The following is a 22,609-nucleotide window of genomic DNA, read 5'->3' as shown; positions in this document are numbered from 1 at the left end:
ACTACAAACTCGCTTTTCTGATTTTTAGATTTGGAAACTGACAAAAAATAAAGTTAAAAGATTTATTTGCTTGGGTATTGATATGTACAATTTAATSTCCATCAACAGTTACTTGCTAAGCTCAAGATGAAGAACTTTTATGACACCTCAGATTTTGCTCACCATGGTGTGATAGGAGATCTAATTGATTCACAGGCTGTTCCAAATTGATATGTAATTGAAAAAATGGACCACAAAGCATCGATGAGTCGATATTTTTATCTACACCGATTGCCAAGGAGGAACTCTGCAAGGTAGGCACAGATTACTTAGTGCTAGCAAGTGCTAGCTACCACACTGTTTGAAGCCAGAGAAAAGAAAAGCCTACCTTTCAACCAACGCTGCCCTCTTTCCCCATACTTTGAGTCTTCTTTGTTTAAGTTTCTCCACACTGTGCTTCTGTATCGACAAATATTGAAACAAAGTTCCCAGGATTTCCTCACCTTCCAATGTTTGCACCCTGTTCAGATGACGCCGTTCCGTTTGTGATTTGCTTGGTTTGGTTGTCCACAGGAAGCCCCAGTAAAAAATAAAACGGCTGATATCTGCAGCAGATGTCACAAAGCTATGTGTGGGTGTTGAAATTACCAAAGCTGTTTGTAAAACCTGGAATCCTCCTGTAGATATATGCAYTTATAAAATTTAAATCTCAAATTTGGTTGGACCATTAAAATAGACAAAAGAAACAAAACAGAACACGCACATTTTTGTCTTGTTTTGAAACGGAAGAACCAAAGAATGAACCTTGCGTAGATTGTTGGAATTGTCATTTTGTTCAGTTTATATCACTTCAGTTCATTTATATTGCGCCAATTCACAACAGATATTACCTCTTTGCACTTTACAAGACAAAACACATCCAGTTTCTATAGAGAAACATGCAGTCCGTTTCACAAGCCGCTTGTACAGGCAGATTTAATTACATACAGTCCAATTCCATCCTAATTATAAGTCAAGTTTAGTTTTATTGCTGTACTTGACAAAAAGCATTTAGTAGCTAAACTACAGGGTTCGCTGAGGGTAGGCTAAGCCACTCTTAACTTTAAATTGTATTAAAAAGGAAAGCTTTAAGCCTAGTCTTGAAAGTAGACAGGATGTCTGCCTTGTGGACTAAAACGTATGACTCTGGACTCAACCTGACTGAAACTCTTCAAACTGATCATTACTGTGTAAATGCTCACAATAGATTAGACGGGATTTTTTTTTGAGGAATTTTGTTTGTCTCTGTGTTGATCAGCATGCTCCATAGACTTCCCTTGCCTCGGCCTGCACCGCCTCAGCGACTTCAACAACTTCATGCTGGCCTTACTGACGCTGTACAAAGTCAGCACAGGAGATAACTGGAGCGGCATCCTGAAGGTACGCATGAACACCGTGACTTATTGAATAATAACGTGAGAAAAACTGGCTTCTCACGGCAAGAAGGAGCCTTTCTCCAGATGACGATCGAGGAAATCTATCGATACATTTCAGATAATTGGGTCACTCAACTAGGATGAGATCAGCAGCACATGAGTAATGTTTGACGCAGGCAGCTCGTCAGTATCCTCCATTCCCTTTTGTCGCATATTTGAGACATTGTTAAACTATATTTATGGACATTTATGTTGAAAACAAGAGTCTATAAAGTCTTTGTTTTTGTTTTTTTGTACAGTCAGGTTATTTTGGCCTTCCTATTTATATGATTTGATGTTCAAATTAAAAAAAATATATATTCAAAAATACTTTATTGATCCCAAAGGAAAATGAAACGTAGTTGTACCTCGTATTGGAGTGATTGTAGATGGTAATGGGAACAACAGTTTGCATTCTAAATTGTGTTCTCCGTGTTGATTTGTGGTTTTGGCGCTAAAACAACGTGTCGTCGATGAAAAGTGGCATACGCACATCGACTGTCTAAGAGTTTTTTTCATCAGAGTTTTCCAACACTGATGTTGGAAAAGAAGCCCAGGCTTGTAATCTTCAATCTAAATCATCCTAAAGATATTCTGTCGGTTGAGGTCAAGTTGCTCCACAGCAAACCCACTCATGCATGTCTTCATGGATCTGTCTGTGCACTGGTGTATCTCCATGTCAGAACAGGAACGGGGCAAACCAAACTGTTCCTACAGATCCGAGAGCATAAATTATCCTAAGTGTTCTAGTTTGTTTCACTAGAACCAAGTGACTGAGTCTGACTCCTAGGCTGCGTTCACACTGCAGCCTGAAGTGGCCCAATTCCAACTATATTTTTCATTTTTTTATTTTGAMGTAATGTGACCTGTATCTGATCTTTTAATGACAGACTGAACAGCACAGGTCAGAGTCTTTTCGAATGCGATTCAAATGTGACCTAACGTCCAGGTCGCATTCATCCGACCTGGACGTCTCTGATACTCAACAAATGTCACCATTCTGCGTCCTAATACGCGCAAACAGGAAGAAAAACAACAACCATGACGGACTATAACGGGGATTAAGTCAATATGTCGGCTCCGGCCAGACAACAACTTCGCTCCGCCGTTAGCATCCATGTTTACTTCCGAGCACTACTACTACTACTACTACTACTACTACTACTATTTCTTCTTCTTCTTCTTCTTCTTCTTCATGGCTGTTGGCTCGCTCTCTATGTGTGACGTTATTGCGCCCTCTACTGCGCATCCAGGACAATTTCAGGTAATTTGCAGTTCAGACTGGAGAAAACATATGAGTGAACGACCACTCCAAAAAAAAAACAAACAGATTTGATAAAAAAATCAGAATTGGGTCACTTCAGGCTGCAGCGTGTACGCAGCCCTAAAACCAGTGAGTAAAATTACAGCGTTTCTAACAGCTGGTAGAATTCACAACCAAACTTCCATTTTGTTGTACATAAAATATATAAATATATGTTTGATTTCCAACTTTGAAATTTAAACATGGAAAGGCTTATTACCTACTTGATGTTTCTTTCTGTAAAAGGAAGGAATTGGGGAAATGCGGATGAAAATGATTGTACTTCTCAGCGATCCTTCGATGCCCGGAGAACACGTCGTGGAGGACGGCGAGTAAACTCAGAGAAACCGCCATATTTTCTTTGTATTGTTTCAGCAACTGTTTTAATGTTAAAACACAGTTTTAAGGATGTTCTTGCCTTGTTTCTGTATGAACTATCCAATGTTTATACTTTTTACGTCAGTTTTTACTCTAGTGTACATAGAGATGTCAAATGTGCTGAAGAATTGTACAAACGCATGTTAAATTATTGAATAAATGTATTTGCCTAATTTTGAAACAGTAATCTATATATTTTTTTTATTGACATGCATTTTTCATATGTATTCATTAAATTGTGTACTGTTTTATTAATAAATGGAATTTAATTATTTATTTAGATTTTTTATGTGATATTGTATAAAATAAGCTGAGGTGGTTAAGTGAAAAGTCAGCAGAACGTGCCGATTTTTTTTTTTTATCCAATTATTCATCAGAACAGCTGATAGAATAATCATTCACTAAAATTATTGCTACATCTTCACCCTATGTGTGAAAATAGAGTAAAAYAGTGTTTACTTTGTGTTTAAATTAGGACCATTTTAAATTGAGACAAGCATCAATAGAGCGATGATCAAAACTGGAAGGATTTTTTAATATTTAGATTATTTTAAACGGCTTTGGAGCCTCTGTGGTAAAGTGAAGCACGTGAAGCAAATGACTGAATCAGGGCGACGGTATGAGGAAAGGCAGCACCTGCACATGGCAGAGCTGCTTTAACTCACCCTGGATTTAAATCATTAGTTCTGTTCTAACAGATTTGGAAATAGAAAGATTTGATATCCAGTTTAGGAATACAGAGAAACTCAAACAATACAAACAACAAAAACTAAAAGAGGGAGCTTTTAAAATATAACAAAGGAATAACTGGGAAGGAATAACTTRGCACATTTACYGTATTTTTCCAACTACAAGCCGCTATTTTTTAATTTTTTTTTTTTACCTCCACTTTGAACCATGAGGCTTTTCTGTGGATTTTTCTTCAACCACCAGGGGGCTCTTTAGCAGGAAGTGAATCATTGGAAGTCAAAATTGGAAATCAAAGAAGAAAGTGTTGATTATTTAGAACAAGCACAATGACATAAACTTGGACAATTCATCTTTAAAGTATCAATTATAATAAATTTACGTATATGTGAATAAATTGCTGCCTTCAGGGCAAATAAAAAGAATGAAACAAAAAACAGGGCAATATTTGATCATTAAGTATAAGTGAGCCAAAGAGCCACTTCTGTTGGCCTGTGTCTAGAACAGCCTGTGGGCTGCAGGTCTGAGGCTTTTTGTTAGCAAGTTTTCTATAATTCTTATAGCTTGATAGGAGATAGATAAATAGATAGTGTTACGAAAATAAATTTAAAATAAGCTAGTTTTAAAACTTAACATGTCTTGATTGAAATAGCATAATTATAGCTTTAAAATTAAGAACTTATTCTGCCCTATTGACCTTTATTTTACTTGTAGTTACAGCAGATCATTTGCTAAGATCTTTGATCTGCCCTTTGTCTGCCTGGGAAACAATCAGTAGAAGTTCAAGCTTTTCACACTAATCTGTTATAAGACCACAGGGGTCCGAGGAGAAGCTCTGCAAATCTTTCTTTTCCTTGGTACTTTGAATACTTACCCAGCAGTAGTTTAATTTTAAATCACTAATAGAAACCTGTTCAAACTTAAGGAATCTGGTAAAAAAAAAGATGAAACTGTATTAAACACTAAAAATAATGATTTTCTTCAACAAAATAAAAGCCTGTTCCTGGATGTTTCTAAGAAACTGAATGACTGATGGCATGCTGCCATAAACTTGTTGCTGTTTTTGATTGAAGCTTTTGATAGCTAAACTCCATGAAGATCAGATTAAAAGTTTAAACTGGACTAAAYAAATTTTAGCTTCCAGTGTTTATTATTCATTTATTGATGATAAAGTGAATTTATAAAGGAACCCTCAACCTCGTCCTCACTAGAACCTTTTATTTCTACAATRGGTTGTAGTTTTCAAAACACTTTTCAGAAAAGATTTTATCAACAATAAACTGTCCCAAAACATAATTTTTAYTCTTCCAGACCTGTAAGTGACTCTAGTTAAGCACACAGGACTTTCACATAATGGCTCCTCACAAGATTCGTAGTAAATGCAACAAGAAAACAAGAAAGGTGAACAAGAAATCACAAGTAGAGTCTTGTGCAGTMATYTTTTAGAGCGCTGGCTCGAACCTTATTAAAGGTTCTGCAACCACGTCCACGGAGATGTAATAGGTGAGGTTAAAGGTCAGACTAATATGTCTTCACGAAAGATTTGCTCTCACTCACCACACAAAAATGTCAGGGCAGAATTTATAAACTGCATTCTGTTATTTTGTTTTACATTTTCATACCAAAAATGTTGTTTACATTGGGACATGCGCAGAGGTTAGGTGACATTTTATTTTCAAGTAAAATTAGAAAGTAGGCATCCAAAAAATTACATAACCAGGCAAATAAATAGCAAAATTACATTTTTCCAAATCAATTTCTTTCAACATGAAACTTAAGAAACTAACAAGAACTGAAGGTTTTGTTTTTGTTCAGTGGGTTAAGAATACAGAAGTTTTAATCAAATAAGAGTAGAAATACTTCAGAATAAAATTACTCAGGTAAAAGTAAAAAGTACAGCATAGTAAAAATACTCATAAAAGTACATTGTTCAATAAAGTTACTCAAGTAAATGTAATTGACATGGATGCATGTTCAAAAACTTACCTGTTTTAGAGAAAAACATKTCTGTGTGAGCGGAGCCTCAAGGTTGTGTTATAACATTAAAAAGTGTTAAAGGTTTAGGGTAAAACTTTTCCAAGGTATTGTAAATATTCTGAAATGTTTAGTCCTGAGTTAGCTTTAGACTAAGTTAGATTATTAAAAAGAYWGTGAGAATTAAAGGATATGATTTTACTGCCATAATTTTAGTTTACGTTTTATTTTGTATTATGCACATCTTTYGTTATGACTCTTATTKTGAAAAGTTTAAGTAGGACGTGCAATCCAGAATGTTAGGCAGAGGCAACGGAAAARGAAGAAGCRCATGACAAGAAGGAGGCACATTAGAAGTAGTTGTTCCAAGGAATTAAAGAATTATTTACTTTTTACTCTCATTTCTACCTCAAACGGAACGGTTAGCCAGCGAGGTATGTTTATGTCATGTATCATTTTTTTTTATGTCATCGTGACACCGTCTCATTTAAGTTTATGTTGTATTTTAGTTCGACGGTGGTTTTGCGTCAGTGGGAACGGAAGTGAAGTATTGTAGAAAGACTTGCATCAGCAGTAACAAGCTCTTTATTGCCGTCAGGAAGAGGTGGAAGTGATACGTGAAATACATTTTTGAGATTAAACTGAGATCTGTGTGGGATTAAATAAGAATTAAATTTTTTGTTCAGTTAATAATCTTATAAGACACACTGGAAAGAAGAAATGTGTTTATTATAATGAATAAAAAGTGACCTGGCATGAAGCTACACAAAATCTGTTGAATATTAAAAAGTGACCTGATAGTATTTTCATTATTTTAATCTTAATGTTTAATTTCTTTTGGTTTTTTTCTGTGATAATTTCATGCAAAATAAAACATGTTTCCTGACAAGAAAAACACTTGCAGAAAAAAAAGTTGGTGCTCTTCAAACAAAATGGAATAATTTATGCATTCAGAGCGAATTTCCAATTGTTTTCTTGGTAATGAAGTAATGAAGTCGTGTTTAAAGTCTTAAAAGAAATGCATTAGTTGCATGTATATTGCTGTTTTTCCTCCATCCCTAAGACAGTTGAACATTATTACATGCCTTTAGGTAGCAAAGCAGAAGACAAACAGGTTGGGATTTTACCCACTTTGTGTCGTTTCAGTTCTGATGTTAGGCTGTGGTCCTTTTTCCAGTTTTCAGAACAGTAAAACACTCCTCTGACAGACAGGTTTGTAGTTTGTCATAGGAGAGGAGCTGTGCGTGTACGTCTGCATGACGTAGCTGAGTGGCCAGACCAAACAGTGCAGCGCGACACGCCCACAAAGGAAAAGAGGATTTATGAATGAAGTTGAATCAGAATCAGACCAGYTCTTCTGCTGACAGGATTTAAAAAGGGCTGTTCATAAATGTGATTTTTTGTTTTTTAAACAAAACGATTATTTTTCTCATGAAACAGAGGGAATTTTCTTCAGACCACCTGGCGATGTATTTTTGGCTTTACCTCGTACTTGGAGTGATCTTCTTCAAGGGTATGTATTAAAAAGGGAGATGTGGTTTTACATGAAAGATTTATCTATAAATGTGTATATGTGTAGACTTAGGTTGGCAAATAATAAGCAACAAAACTGCTCCTTTTCAGAATAACATTAGCCTGAGATTTAATCATTCAAACGTATTTAACAAAACAGGATCAAAGACACTAAAGCAGAGCTTTTTTGAATAAAAGGCCAAGTTTAGAGATTTCATTTTTACTTGGAGACAGATTTTTAGTAAGATGACTGATTTATTGGACATGTTTTGTAAGTGGCTTTAAAGAAACAGAGTCGAAGTGCTACTATAAATGTGGTGTAAATGGTTACAGTGGGGCTTTTGATACTAAAAATCTTTTTATAACAAACAACAACATCGTTCCTGATCATTCCTCACCCTTAAGCTTTTGATTCTATCTGGTTTCTTTTCCCATCCCATCTAAGCACATTTTGTCTTTTTTTTATTATATTCTTTTTGCATACAGGAGAATTCAGAAAAGAAGTGTGTGGAGTTTGCATATTGTGCCTCCATTGGTTGTGAAACCTGCATGTTTAGGAAAGATGAATATTGAAGGAAATCTGTTTCCCAGGAGAGACTTTCTGAGCTGTATTAAAAATGCTCTAATGCACTAAAACTACTAGCATTCAACTTGTTCAACTTAGAGCTACGAGTTCCAGGAAATCTATACATTTACAGTAATAATGTTTATGTCCTCTCGATGACGTAATGATAAAAAAATGAGTCACATGAGTTTTTCCATGGGCTGCACAGTGGCGCAGTTGGTAGAGCTGTTACCTTGCAGCAAGACGGTTCTGGGTTCGATTCCCGGTCTTTCTGCATGGAGTTTGCATGTTCTCCCTGTGCATGGTGGGTTTTCTCCGGGTACTCCGGTTTCCTCCCACAGTCCAAAAACATGACTGTCAGGTTAATTGGTCTCTCCAAATTGTCCCTAGGTGTGAGTGTGTGTGTGCATGGTGGTTTGTCCTGTGTGTCTCTGTGTTGCCCTGCGACAGACTGGCAACCTGTGACCCCGCCTCTCACCCGGAACGTTAGCTGGAGAGGCACCAGCAACCCTCCTGACCCCACTAAGGGACAAAGGTGTCCAGAAAATGGATGGATGGAGTTTTTCCATTCTTAGCATTCTTAGTTTGTGAGTCATAAGAGGAACCCCGCAGCAGCTTACTGCAGCCGTCCTGGCATGCAAACCGTGTGTATCGCTCATGATTACACAGCACTTAGCTCAGGTGAGGGAAGTTCAAGAGAATATAATAATCTAAAGTGTCTGCAAAGATGTTTCATAGAGATGTGGCTCAAGTTGTGTTTTATAATGTCTCCAATCAGAAACACAAAAATTCAACATATATTAGTTATACAATCTAGCGCATGTATATATATTGTTCTCAGCTTATCCAAACTATCTTATTCCAAGTGTTGGCAATTCAAAAAAACTAAATCAGATTAATCATATTCCAGTGCCGTGATTAATCATGATTAATCACTAAGCCTAACTTTATGAGTTTTAAATATAAATGTGCATGCAGTTATGGTTCCTGCAGGAATAATGCCCTGGGAAAAACCCTCCTGCTGCTGCACCCCAACCACTTAAAATACAGGGAATTATATCCATTGCATGTAGAGCATGACTGGGGTCCTGCTGTGTTTCAGTGTTTCGTCCCTCCTCTTGCTGTATCCGGCTCTGATTGCCTCTGAGATCGATCCACATCCCATTACCATACAAGGAATAAGGATTCAACTACGGAATGTCGTCGAACAAATCAGACAATCATGAAATAAACCAGATATGATCACATGGTGGAGGGAGCGGGAAACGCAGCAGGACAAAGAGGGAGAGTTTGCTTTTTTAACGATGACGGTTTTGTACTTACAAAAGACAAAAGATTTCACTGGAATTACCACAGGAGCAACGTCATGTGCATTTTGATGTCTAAGTGGATCTCCAAGATATATCCAGTATCTTTATTAAAGTTTGGTCGGTTTTTGGTTGATTGGCTCTCCTGGAATCTCATTAACGAGTTTCCAACAAGACGTATCAATGTGTCAAAACGCTTCACGATGCCTCATCTACCCATCAGCATTATGAATGCTTATTTTATAATGAGAGGTATTTCTGGTAAATTGTTTATGTCATACTCACCATTGTTTGTCCCTTTAGATCACATGTGTCAAACTCAAGGCCCGGGGGCCAAATCTGGCCCGCTATAGCTTTTTATGTGGCCCCTAGACTCCAAATTATTTAAATGAGTCCCTCCATTTTTTTTTTACAAATCCTCAAAATCCCCACATTTTTTCAGATTTTATTATAAATTCTTCTCAAAATTTGCCAAAAACATTGGGTTTAATCGACTACTGCCTCAGTCTTGTTTGATGCCAAGTTATAGTTGGTGATCAATTCGACTATTAATAAAATGTCACATTTAACATCATACATTAGCACACATATAAAATTTTCTTACMAATATTTCAAAATTAGCTTCAGAAAATTTGTGATTTTGATTAGAAAAACCACAAAATCCAACCACAGCTGGTTAGTAATATGTTTAACAGGTTTTATCAATACATTCTGGCAAACCGGCCCTTTAAGAGCATTAAGATTTTTCATATGGCCCAATATGAAACGGACTCTGACACCTTTAGATGCTACTGCCAGAACAGGTGAATGGGAGGGGTCAGCCCAGTACTTCCTGTTTATATGGCTGTATGATGATGTCACTCGTTGCATCGCCAGGTTCTACCAAATGGAGGGTTTTCTGTTTTTGTATTTTGTTTGTTTTCTTTAAAGTAACCCTTTGAGTTGTCCTGTGCTAAATCTTTTGTAAATTAGATTCATGRTCTAATTTACAAAAGTTACTGTTTCTTTTGTTTAGACTTTGGTGTTTGCTTTGACCTTTTTTCTCAAGGTACAGTCCAACGAAGGGCAGCTGTGTCACCAATTCTGTATGAAACCAGTAAGATTTTGGCTACTCGAGACATCTCTCAGAAACTAAAGATGTTAAATAACACAGTCCATGATAGGTATTTTTCTCGAACCTTCAATAAAAGAACCACAGACAACGTATATTAATTTTATGACCAAGCTTTTGCAAAAGGAGAAGACTCAGCAAACTGCTCCTCCAAGCCGTTCACTGAGCGTTTGGTTACAGCTTGTCTTTTATTATCAAGCAGAAACAGGGAGGATAGGTAAGAGATAATTTATTACTGCACACAGGCAGTTTCTAAAATAGGGAGTAATCCGGTTGATAAGAAGGCACCTGTGGAAATGTAATTTAAGGTCTGGGAAACACAGTTAACTGTTTCACATGAAGACACAGGCAGATGGGGCCTCCAGGTCAGTTTATACACACAGAATGAAGAGAACACTTTAAATTGAACATTAGACTGAATATGAACTAAAGTAACAACAAAATGATAATACCAAAAAATCTCTAACAATCCACCAGAAGAACTTGGAATTTGTTGCTAATGTTGCTTTCTTAGCACCTTTTTCGGCACTAATTCGCACACAGAGCTTGGAGTCTCTGAGGAGTTGCTCAGCAGATGGTTTTTCTGTGCATTTTTAAAATTGTGATCTGCTTTTTTTCTTTTTGAAACCAATTATATTTACTACACTGTAACTTCCAGGTGGTTATTCTGCAAATGTTCACCCTGAGAAGGTCGTAGCCTTTGCTGGTGGAAACGCCATCCTCCCCTGCAAGTTGAAAATCCCTGTGAGTGATCACGTTCCGACAGTGGAGTGGTCCAAGGAAGGCCTGGACTCAGACATCGTCTTCTTGTACCGTGATGGCTTTGAGACCTTTGAGATGAAGAATTTGGACTTTGAGTTCAGGACGAGTCTCTTCATGAGAGAGGTGAAGAAAGGGAACGTCTCGCTGAGGATCTCCAACCTGAAGCCGTCAGACGCCGGGATCTATCAGTGTTTGATCATCCAAAGGAACGGAAGCAGAGAGGCGACAAAAGTAGAGCTGGCGGTTGGTATGTAGGATTTATTTTGTTTAATATACTTAATTGAACTGGGCAAGATTTAAATGTTTCGTTTATATGTGCACCATTATTATTATTATATTTTTTTTTTTCATCATCAAGGCCACCACTGCAATGTTATGTTTTATAATAAAAATCTTATGTCTTCATTGTATTTTCCCTGCGCATTTCACTTTCCCTAAACTTGRCAAATCCGGGACTTTTARATTGCTGACATACCTGAAGGTTCATAAATATTGACCACTGACAGGTGAAGTAAACAATGTAATATCCGATGCAAATTGTGAACATTTTGTTCTTTAAAGTTTTTGTATTGGGACTTGGGAAAAAATGAGATTGGTGACTTTGATAAGACCCAACTGTGATGACTGGACAACTGGGTCAGAGCAACTCCAAAACTGTGATTCTTGTTTGCTGATCCAAGGACCGCCTGCCCTGGGGGAAAAGCTGGGCAGGTGGTAAGTGGCACACACCTGGCATAGACTCTGTTGTCTMAATGWGAATCTATGGATGTAGACAAGACAATAAAGGCATGTAGTTATTAGGCCACAGCTGCTTTTACTTCCTGGTTGTGCACCGGTGATGTCCCTCTATACCCATTTTGGGACTATTGTGCCCTCTTCTGGAGTAGATGTGCATAGCAACTGTAACTTTGTAAAATAAATGTTAGTACTTCAACCAAAAATAGATATATATGCTATATAAAGCACTTAATATAGCATATTGTTAAATAAGCTGTCCACTGTTAAATGAGAAACTTAAGGGAATGTGAGCACCAGAACTGAATCATGGAGCCACATGCAAACAGCTACCATTTTTGGTTACATTATACGCTGTAGATGACCAGATGTGTGGGTGCCGCTTACCTGCAAGGCAACTTTGTTTTGCACAATGTTGTCCCCGTTTTCTCAATCCAACCAATTGTCTTTGGGATGTGCTGGGAAAGCAAGTCTGATCCATAGGGATCCTACTTTACAACACACAGGAGCTGAAGGATCTGCTGCTAACGTCATGGTGCCAACATACCATGACTTAGGGCTCCAGTGGAGTCCAGGCCTTTGACTGGACAGACCTGTGTGACTACAAAATGGAGGCAGACACAAGTAAATCAATCAAGTCAAAGTGCTTTACATCATAAAAACATAAAAATGAAAGGGATAAAAACAACAGTCACCAGTAGACTAACATTACTTTTTGTTGAGTGCCTTCATCACAATCATCTATAGATATAAAATATGTTGGCCAATGTTTCATTTATAATGTTTCATAAGCATCTCTAAACAGGTGGGTTTCAGTTTTGATTTAAAGGAACTCAGTGTTTCAGCTGTTTTGTAGTTTTCTGGGGATTTGTTCCAGATTTGCGGTGCATAGAAGCTGAATGCTCATCTCCATGTTTGATCATAACGTTTCCACAGCTGCAGCGTCTGAGCCGGAAGTCGCAGTGGTTTTTATTGAAAGTGAAGGAGCGACTGTGGCATATGAAACAAGCTGCTGGCCGTCTTTGGATGATGAAGGAAATGACATCACTGATGAGGGGCCGAACCAGGAACAAGATTCCAGAAGATGCTTCACCTCTAGGCAAACTTTCTCTATGCAGGATTCCACAAGAAGGTAACAGGAGCTCACAGTTTTCATTTTTTTTAACCTTCTTTTTTTCCATATGTAATATAATATAGAAATGTCTGGACCATATAAAAAAAAGCACTTTTTTATCCCATATATAAAGGATTTAATAGTACTTACCACATATATTTTACTAATAGGAAAATCAAAAATCAAAGACAATAAACAATAAAAGATTACAATAATTATTGTGTTCTGTTGTGGATTCTCTGTCATCCAGCACATGATAATCCTAAGGCAATTGGACTTATTCCCTTATCCAGTATATTGTTGGAAATAAGTTCAATGTTCTTAGAACAACCCATCAGTATGATGGTCCTTAGTAAAGCACCAGCCATGTCTCTGATTTTGCTCTGTCCAGAAATGTAGGGCTTCAGGGTTGGCTTGCATTTCCCTTCTTAAAGCACTTCAGACATTTACACCTTCATCCATTGCAATATTTCACATTAACAGAACTGTGCATACACCAGGGATGAGAATRCTGGGTRTGGGAGCCATCAGTTCAGATGCTGTTGCATCTGATGTGGAKATGGGTTTGAGTGCACTGGTGCGGTATTGTTTGTGTGAGGGGATTGTTGCTCCTGCTGTTTGCTTTGGACTTTTGTTTCTGTGTTGGGCAAATGGCCTGARGGGTTGATTGTTGTCTTCCCACCTGGGGCTGGTACAACCTTTAAGGTCTGGGGCAACCAGATCTGTGCCACTCCTGGGTGTTGACTATTCAAAAGCGCACCCACCTCCAAGTTGCATACACTCAATCCACGCAGACTCACAAACCCACCCTCTCAGCACACATCCACTCCTGCACCCATACACATAATCCAGATGACTGAGGGTCATTGGTATACAGGCTTGTATTCATTGATGTGGTTTGTCTAATTCTGCCAATGAGTGGCTGATAAAATAGTTCCTCCAATTTATGTAAAATATCTTCATGATCWGATTCTGTCTTTATTTYCTTCTTTAAAATAATAGCTATTTGTCACTTTTAGATTGCAAGTGCTCTTTTTTGCTAGGAATGTAGTCAGTACAAATAAAGTTAGTAAACTAGAGAAAAGCATATTTGATTCTATCTGTTTTTAGGGAAACCAGCAGAGCAAGCAGCTCTCACTACCTCATGAAGCAGCTTTACAAAGTTTGCTGCAGTGAGTTGAAATCAGCATGAAATTATGGATTATTATGCAAACCCACCATCATAAATCTGCCTCTTCAGATTTATAATTGTGATGTCAAAAATCACAATTATTTTATGCCACTAGAGGGAGCCCATGAGTTAATGTGGTCAGGAATTTAATTTAATTAATCTTTTGATTCCATCCACCATTATCTACCATGTATCCAGGGTTGAGTTGTTCAGCATTGATGTGTGTAAACATTTTTACATGAGTTGTTTGCCTAAAATGGTTTAATTACTTTAAAATAAACTGATGACCACGTGACCGCAGGATTGTCTGGAGAATGAACCAACCACAAATGGATCAGAACAGGACTGCAGAGATCTTCCTTTCAGGTAAAAAAAAAATAAATAAATAAAAAAATTACAATCATAAGTTGATTTATTAACACTTCTTTTCCTTTTAGTTTCCTGTACGAGGTTCAAGTTTGAAATTTGCTGCATRGTTGGAGTGATTTCTGTTGTCTTGCTTTTGTCTGGAATCTCAATTTGCATGTGGCAGACCTCTTGCAAAAATGGTAAGTAAGAGCTGTTTTTTGATAATCAATTGCTAAAGGACAAGAACAAATTTGTACCATTAAGAAAATGATCACAAAACTACGTCTCATCCGGTTTTGGAATGGTAAATGGGTGCAGTAGACTAAAACTAGCACCTTCAAACAGATGTTTGAAGACGCAAACGTAACAATTATTGTTACTTGTAAAAAAGTTGCTGAAATTGAATTTGTGAACAAACTTACAATGTCTAATCAGTGTAATAATAATACATAAGAGAATAAATTGTCACAATAACTCAACATTAAGAATAATATACCTAAAGCTACAAAAAATAGATTATTTCCTCAGATGGAGTTTAGGTTTCTTGTAAAGGTTTCATGAGTGTTAACTCTTGTTTTCTTGTTTTCACTGCAGCGAGGAAGAAAATCAACCAAAGAAAATCATCCGACTCTGATTTGAAAAGTGTGAACTGTGTAATGAATAATCTTTTGAATAACATAGCTGAAAACACAGGAAAAATCAAGATTGAGGATCTAGAGAAACAGATTTACGATCTGAAATTAGAGAGCAGACACAAAGATGAGACTATCCGTCAACTACAGGAGGACATCCGATCTATGGGTGACGTCTACCAGCATGGCAAGACAACAAATTTCCAAAGTTYTTCTGAATCCCAGCAGAATATTCTGAGATACTTCACCCAAACTCCAGACCTCAACATAGACACCAAAAAGATCCAGAAAAAGTCTTCAAAACATGKMAAATCTGGTCATGAAAAGCCAAACAGCAAACTGAGTCCTGGTCGATCATCRAAAAGAAAATTAGATCAAAGCAACATGTCAGCTTTGGGTGCCTCAGGTTCTGCAGCTGGCCTCAGGTTTCTTGTCCGTCCCACAAATGATCACTTAATTAATCGTGATTATAGTGACACAGTGGTTCACCGCAGACATTTTTCATGGCCTTTAAATCCTTTAGAGTCTTCTAACCGTTATTCTCCTCTGGCTGATATGACAGAGTAACAATGTTTGGATAAATGCATTTTTCTTATAGCTACTTATACCTGCACMTCTCATTATCCCACTGCCTTCTTTCAGCAGTCATGTTGGATGATAATAAAAAAAGTAATAATAATACTACTAATAATAAAAACGTTTTTTCATGCAATACTCCTGGTCACTTATGAAACTCTTGGTTTTAGCTACTGTCTCTTTAATACCAACAACAACTAATTRGTTATATATATGCTTAATGTGTTTTAATGTTGAGAACATTCCAAGATGGTGGGATTAGATTCCCACCAGATTTCACAATTTACAAGATTACACGTTTCTTTCCTACCTCCTGCTCCTTTTTCACTTCTATAAAAGTGTTGTAAGACTTTGTATTTTTGAATTAATGATGAAATTTGTTAAATCAAGTGAATAAACTAATTAAAGATAATGGGTTAAGTATCACAAACTGAGGAACTCCAACAATTAAAATAAATACCAATTTCATACCTAATACCTGTGATGTAAACATCAACCAGGCTTTCAATCAGAAAATCTGGCTGCAGTAGCAGAGAGGGCAGCACTGAGACAATTTTGAGCCAAATATTAATAAATTAAACATGTTTACATGAAAATGTTACAATTTGCATAGAAACATAACAATATCACTCTTAGAGTCCAATTTATATTTAATCTAGATTTATCTAGATTAAATATATATTTCCTGATTTATCTAGAAAAAAGCGACCCAGACAGGGCAGAGATGGTCTCCTTTCTCTCTTGGGGCCCATTTACAGCCAACAGTTGACCTACATCAAACCACTGGGGCCCCATACACACAGATGAGATTCAGTGCTTCTGCAAAATGATGTTGTCGTTTAGGTTGTGCATTCAGGCAGACCTGGCGTTTAGGTCTTTGAAGTAAAAGGGCTCCAGGGTAGAAAAAAAATCCTCCAMGCTTTYTGAAAGTGATGTAACAATGAAAACTGCACCTCACCCTCACAGATAAGAGCTGCAACTTTCTGTGTTATTGGATGTTTTTTGTGAGGTTTAGYAGCAGTGTTATGGCCCCACCGATTGGCCCGGCATGCTGCTCAGGATCCTGTCATGGACCCACATCTTAATCATTTACAAAGATTTGCCATGTTTATCTCAGTATGGATTGCCCCTTGTGTAATGAACTCAGAAACCCAACAGACTGGCGTCCATTTCAATATGTTGTCTGTTAAAGTCCCATTATTCAGGTTTCATAAACGCTGCTTTCAGTGTTCAAAAATCCAAGATCCATTTTACTGCTTAATGATTTTAAAAGGTGGTTGTGCTGCTGCTCACAAATATCAAACAGTAGCAGGTTTTCTGTTAAAAAAGCAGTTTGTTCTGTGAACCTTCATTGTCAGAAAGGAAACACGAGTCTGACGCCCTTCAGGAGCCTCTGCGGCGCCTGCAGGATCTTTGCTTCTCACAAARGAAGTGAGAAACGTGTTTTTCAGTCAGTCGACGGTCAGACAGGATGCTGGTAACACCGTCCTGCCTGATGCTGAGTGAGTAAAAACACCGTGAACTTTCCACTGCTTTACTGTCGCCTGTTTGTAATTAATCTCTAATTATGTTCTAAAACAATTGCTTGTTTTTCTGATCAAACTGTAGAAATATTTTCCAGCACATGCTGTTTTTTCTCTCAATGTTTGTGTTGATTTTCCAGAGCAGTTTCACACTTTCTGTGCAACTTCGTCTGTTATTTTTCAGTTTTTATTTGTTGATTTCTTCATTTTTGTCTTTCCTTTAACGTGCTTTCCTCTGTTTTTTGTTCCTAATGCAACATTGCGAGTTTTTGAATTCCACTTCATCCTCTAATCACCTCCATCCGTACTCTATTTTTGATCAATTATTTTCATTGTGTTTAAAGTAATATTTCCCCTAAATTTATTGCCGATGTGAGCCGTCTGAACCCCCTCAGCCTGCCTTCAGGTCAGCCCTGACCGGTCCCAGTTCTTCCGCTACGACTCCATCTCCCTGAGCTGCGAGGATCCGATCAACTCCACCGGCTGGAAGGTGAAGAGGAGAACTTCAGACAGCAGGGTCAGGCCATGCTACTCCGGCTGCTGCCTCCACCTGCACCATCGGTAACACCTACCCCACGGACACTGGGGTGTACTGGTGCGAGTCGGACACGGGAGCGAAGCAATGAGGTCAACATCACCATAACCGGTACAGTTGACCAGTACAGTTTATAAACGAACTCCACGCCTAAAAATCTGTCAGTTTGAAGCCCCTCATTTTTCCACCAGTTCTAATAAATAATGCAGATGATGAACAACTACATTACAATGTCACCAGGTCACTATGAACCCATTTAACCTTGAGTAGGTCAATAGAACAAATGAAAGCGTGGATGTGGAATAACTTTATTCATTTTTCTGAAGTTGTTATTTTTGGATCTAGAGTCAATGCAGAGCTTCAGTTATTACAGCTGGAAACTAGAAATCAGGCCTAAAATCACAGCGGGATCTCAGAAGGACCTGATCTGCTGTCTGCAACATTTTATCCAAGATCCTTTCAAACCACCAAGCAGAACAGCAGAGATCTTTTCAGACTGGGTGGAGAGAGAAGTCTTTCTGCTCACCAGCTCTTGATGACTGAAATATTTAGTAAGTATAATCTCATCCATCCATCCATTTTCTATACACCTTTGTCCCTCAGTGGGGTCAGGAGGGTTGCTGGTGCCTCTCCAGCTAACGTTCTGGGCAAGAGGCAGGGTCTGTTTTTCAGAGGCTGTACCAAAGAACCAAGCGTCTGATTCAGAACACCAAAAGTTTTAAGGCTCAAGATTGTCTGGTTTGTTTTTTTTGTTGTTATTATTATTTTGTGCATGTGTCAACGCTCATAAAATAAGTTCTGGTGTAAATATTTCTTTTAAAATCCTATTTTTAAGCACCGGGTTACTTTGCTGACTTTGCTTTAATTTTTTTGTTATTGTGAATGTCTTCTCTAAAAACCCATTGTACTAAAATGTATACTGTGCTGTTTTACTTTGTTCTAAGAAGGTTTCATGTCTTTTTGGTACCATCCATCCATCCATTTTCTTTCACCCTTGTCTCTCAGTGGGGTCGGGAGGGTTGCTGGTGCCCATCTCCAGCTAACGTTCCGGGCGAGAGGCGGGATACACCCTGAACAGGTCACCAGTCTGTCGCAGGGCAACACAGAGACACACAGGACACACAACCATGCACACACACACTCACACCTAGGGACAATTTGGAGAGGCCAATTAACCTGACAGTCATGTTTTTGGACTGTGGGAGGAAACCAGAGTACCTGGAGAAAACCCACCATGCACAGGGAGAACATGCGAACTCCATGCAGAAAGACCCGGGCTGGGAATCGAACCCAGAACCTTCTTGCTGCAAGGCAACAGCTCTACCAACTGCGCCACTGTGCAGCCCTCTTTTTGGTACATATGTATAAATAAATGTGATTATCATATTTTGTTGTGGGTAGTCTTTAATGTTAATACTATAAAATTAAGAAATTCTTTGCCAAGTGTTAAGTGGTTGTCATCGATTTTACAATTTATTACATTAGATTAATATGTCGTGGAAACAGAAGACAACTGTTCCATGTGAAAACAGTAAAGTGCGGGGCCAGCTTTCCTTTTCTACAATTTGTTAAAACGTTGGATTAATATCCCATGGTAATGGAAGACAACTGTTCCTCATGAAAACCTTGCATTCCAATAAAATGGCTGCTATGTTAGCATTCCCACGGACCTAGCATAACCATTATATAGCTTTTGATTTTTGAATAAAATGCAATCAGCGGACATTCAAATGAAAGTCCGCCGAAAGTCTAATGGTGGTTGATTTTGAGTCCGGTGAACGTCCCGCGGACGTCTTTTGGAGTTTCATTTGGATGTCGATCAAACGTAATCACGGCACAGGACGAAAAATGGGATTTTCTTCAGCTATTGACACCTTGTTCTGCCGTGCGCATGGAGATTGAGGGCTTTCGGCAAGAGGTTTTAGTCAGAGTCGAGCACTGCCAAAAATGGTCAAAAATGCTGTGTGTCTGTGTTCCCCTGTCACCCCCCATCCCCTTGTGCCTAGCAGAGGTTTTCGTATTTAAATGAAGTTGCTGAGTGCCATGCAAAACTCGGTCCACACAGACTGGAACACAGACTGAACAAGGAAATCACAGTTAAAGTAAGAGAATAAAGTTTCTACAGAAGGGAAACTGACTTCCTGGTTTAACTTTCTGTCTGCTGTGGTTTCAGCTTCACTCTGAGGAGATAAAATGGCTTCCAAGTTAGAGGAGGATCTCTGCTGTCCGATCTGTCTGGAAATATTTAAGGATCTGGTTCTTCTGTCATGTAGCCACAGCTTCTGTAAGGAATGTCTGCAGAACTGGTGGAAAGAGAAACCAGTAAAAGAGTGTCCAGTTTGTAAGAAGAGATCTAGAGAGGAACCACCTTTAAGTCTGCTTCTGAAGAATCTGTGTGAGTCTTTGTTACAGCAGAGAAACCAAAAAGCTTCAGAGGGTCTCTGCTCTCTGCACTCTGAGAAACTCAAACTCTTCTGTCTGGACCATCAGCAGCCAGTTTGTCTCGTCTGCAGAGATTCAGATTTACACACCAACCACAGATTCAGACCCATCGATGAAGCTGCTCAAGAAGAACCTTCAGGAAACTCTGGAGCCTTTAGAGGAGAAGCTGGAGCTCAGGAAGAAAGTTCAGGAGGAGTTTGATCAGACAGCAGAACACCTGGAGGTCCAGGCCCGACACACAGAGAGGCAGATTAGGGAGCAGTTTAAGCAGCTTCATCAGTTTCTAGCAGAGGAAGAGGAGGCCAGGCTGGCTGCACTGAGGGAGRAAGAGGAGCAGAAGAGAGGGATGATGAAGGAGAAGATGGAGGCTCTGAGCAGAGAGATAGCAGCTCTTTCAGACACAGTCAGAGCCACAGAGGAGGAGCTGAGAGCTGCAGACGTCTCATTCCTGCACAACTACAAGGCTGCAGTGGAAAGAGTCCAGCGCTGCCCCCTGCTGGAGGATCCACAGCTGCCCTCARGAGCTCTGATAGACCAGGCCAAACATCTGGGCAACCTGGCCTTCAACATCTGGAGCAACATGGAGACCATGGTGACCTACACTCCTCTGGTTCTGGACCCAAACACGGCAAGTCCATACCTGTACCTTTCTGACGATCTGACCAGTTTGACTAGAGGAGAGAAAAAGCAGCTTCCTGATAATCCAGAGAGGTTTGACTACTGTGGTTCTGTTCTGAGTTCTGAGGGTTTTAACTCCGGAAACCACAGCTGGGATGTTGATGCTGGAGACAGTTCTTACTGGAGACTTGGTGTGATGGAAAAGTCTCTTAAGAGGAAGGGTGACATAGAATCTGGATAGTTTTATATTTGGTTCTGTGGAGGTGAATACTTTGCATATTCTCCTCCAGCTCCTTCCACTCGTCTCTCAGTCCAGAAGAATCTCCAGAGGATCAGCGTGAATCTGGACTGGGACAGAGGAAAACTGTCCTTCTCTGATCTGGATACTAACACACACATACACACCTTCACACACACCTTCACTCAGAAGATGTTTCTATTCTTTGACACTTGGGGTACAGTAAAGATCCAACCGATGAAGATCTCAGTGATTCTCATTTTACTGATAATTTAAACATGTAACATTAAACATTAATATTAATTCAGTATTTCATTTAAAGAAAAACGTTTTGGCTGAAAAGTCATTTTTCAATGTTTATTGTTCATTGATTAATTCATGATTTACTGGAGATTTAATGGAAATTTAGAAACATAAATATCAACTCAGTCTTTTAATTAATAAAGAAGATTTTAACCAACAAACTTTAACATGAATCAATTCATCCACAATGTATTTAATATTAATTTAACAAACTCAAAAACTAGAATACTGAATAAAAGTTCAATGTTTTCTGTCAGTAATCAGAAAGTAAACAGTAATTAACAGAGATTTGTTACTCAGAGAAAAAACATTTAGTTTTTGTTTTTGGACATTTTTATGATTTTGTCTTTCAGACAAAGAAACCACAGAATTCAGTGTCTGAAGAAATGAGAATATTTAATTTGATCATAAACAGATGTTTTAAGCACAAATGTCGGCTTCTGGAAGGTTTGAACATTTATATGAACTCAATACTTGATTGGGCCTCTTGTTTGAATTACAGCGTGAAAGCATTAATGGAGGTGATGAATCTGTGACATTAGAGCCTCTTACTCTACAGCCTGATCCACCCGGTTAGCCGAGCTTCAAAACCGGTCAGTCGTTTCTGCTTGAACTCTTCCAGCCCTGGATTCTCGCCATAATCTATTCTTAGCAGTAAGTTTTTAAGTAATATTAATGACATATTCAGATGCATTTTATTTCCTTCTGATTAAAATAATATTCAATAACCTGAACGGAGGTTCCACATTGAGTTATCGCACATCAAGAAGTTAAACATATGTAACGCTTTCCTCAATGGAAAAAATAAAACATTTACTGTGGTCTCAAATTATATTCCTAAATTATAGTCAGTATTTCTGAAATTATTTTAGCTCAAACCTTCAACAACACTATTGATTTTGAATTTTGATTTAACTTCAGAACTGAAATATGAAAAGATAAATAGTGACGAAATGTAGAATTTTTTTTAAATAAAGGACTATGAACTAATGCTGTAGAGCACTAGAGAGGATAATACTAAATTAGCTCAATTAAAACTAAATAAAGAAAATATAAGAAACCACTAAAGTGTTTTTTACTGAAGTGGTCGAATAGCTGCTGCTACATCAGTAAACACTGTTCCTCTATTTTTAGAGAAATAACAGCTCTGCTGTCCACACTGTTGATGCAACGCAGGTCAAGTTGGCTCACAAACAAAATCTTCTCCCTTTTCTCGGGGCAATTTATTAATGTGACTGTTACAAAGGCTCGAGTGGACATTACTGTTTGTTATTGAGATTGGGCCAGGTGTTGGTTGGTTTGGTCTGGGACGGGGAGGTGCGCCACCCAGTGGTGAGTTCTC

At 38.3% G+C, this 22,609-nt stretch overlaps 3 protein-coding genes across 3 annotated transcripts in view; all 3 read left to right on the top strand.

Annotated features, from left to right (window-relative positions):
- LOC103460545 (voltage-dependent T-type calcium channel subunit alpha-1H-like) overlaps positions 1-1,425 on the top strand; it is a 20,628-nt gene extending 19,203 nt beyond the window's left edge. The window contains exon 22 of the mRNA XM_008402758.2: positions 1,277-1,425. Within this exon, the coding sequence (XP_008400980.1) occupies positions 1,277-1,425 (149 nt within the window). The remainder of the gene's footprint in view (positions 1-1,276) is intronic.
- Positions 1,426-6,106: 4,681 nt separating this feature from the next.
- LOC103460535 (selection and upkeep of intraepithelial T-cells protein 7-like) lies at positions 6,107-16,251 on the top strand. The gene is made up of 7 exons (XM_017303380.1): positions 6,107-6,209; positions 7,216-7,288; positions 10,929-11,279; positions 12,704-12,899; positions 14,354-14,418; positions 14,490-14,600; positions 14,995-16,251. The coding sequence occupies exons 2-7, from the start codon at positions 7,243-7,245 to the stop codon at positions 15,597-15,599; spliced, it is 1,374 nt and encodes a 457-aa protein (XP_017158869.1). The 5' UTR covers positions 6,107-6,209; positions 7,216-7,242; the 3' UTR covers positions 15,600-16,251.
- Positions 16,252-19,844: 3,593 nt separating this feature from the next.
- On the top strand, positions 19,845-20,967 carry LOC103460543 (tripartite motif-containing protein 35-like). The gene is given in 2 exon segments (XM_017303376.1): positions 19,845-20,227; positions 20,229-20,967. Coding segments are annotated over 2 exon segments (1,107 nt in total). The 5' UTR covers positions 19,845-19,859.
- Positions 20,968-22,609: the final 1,642 nt, after the last annotated feature.

This window comes from Poecilia reticulata, unplaced genomic scaffold (assembly GCF_000633615.1).
Source record: "Poecilia reticulata strain Guanapo unplaced genomic scaffold, Guppy_female_1.0+MT scaffold_255, whole genome shotgun sequence".
NCBI classification, from domain to species: domain Eukaryota; kingdom Metazoa; phylum Chordata; class Actinopteri; order Cyprinodontiformes; family Poeciliidae; genus Poecilia; species Poecilia reticulata.
This window is presented reverse-complemented; position numbering and strand designations above follow the sequence as displayed.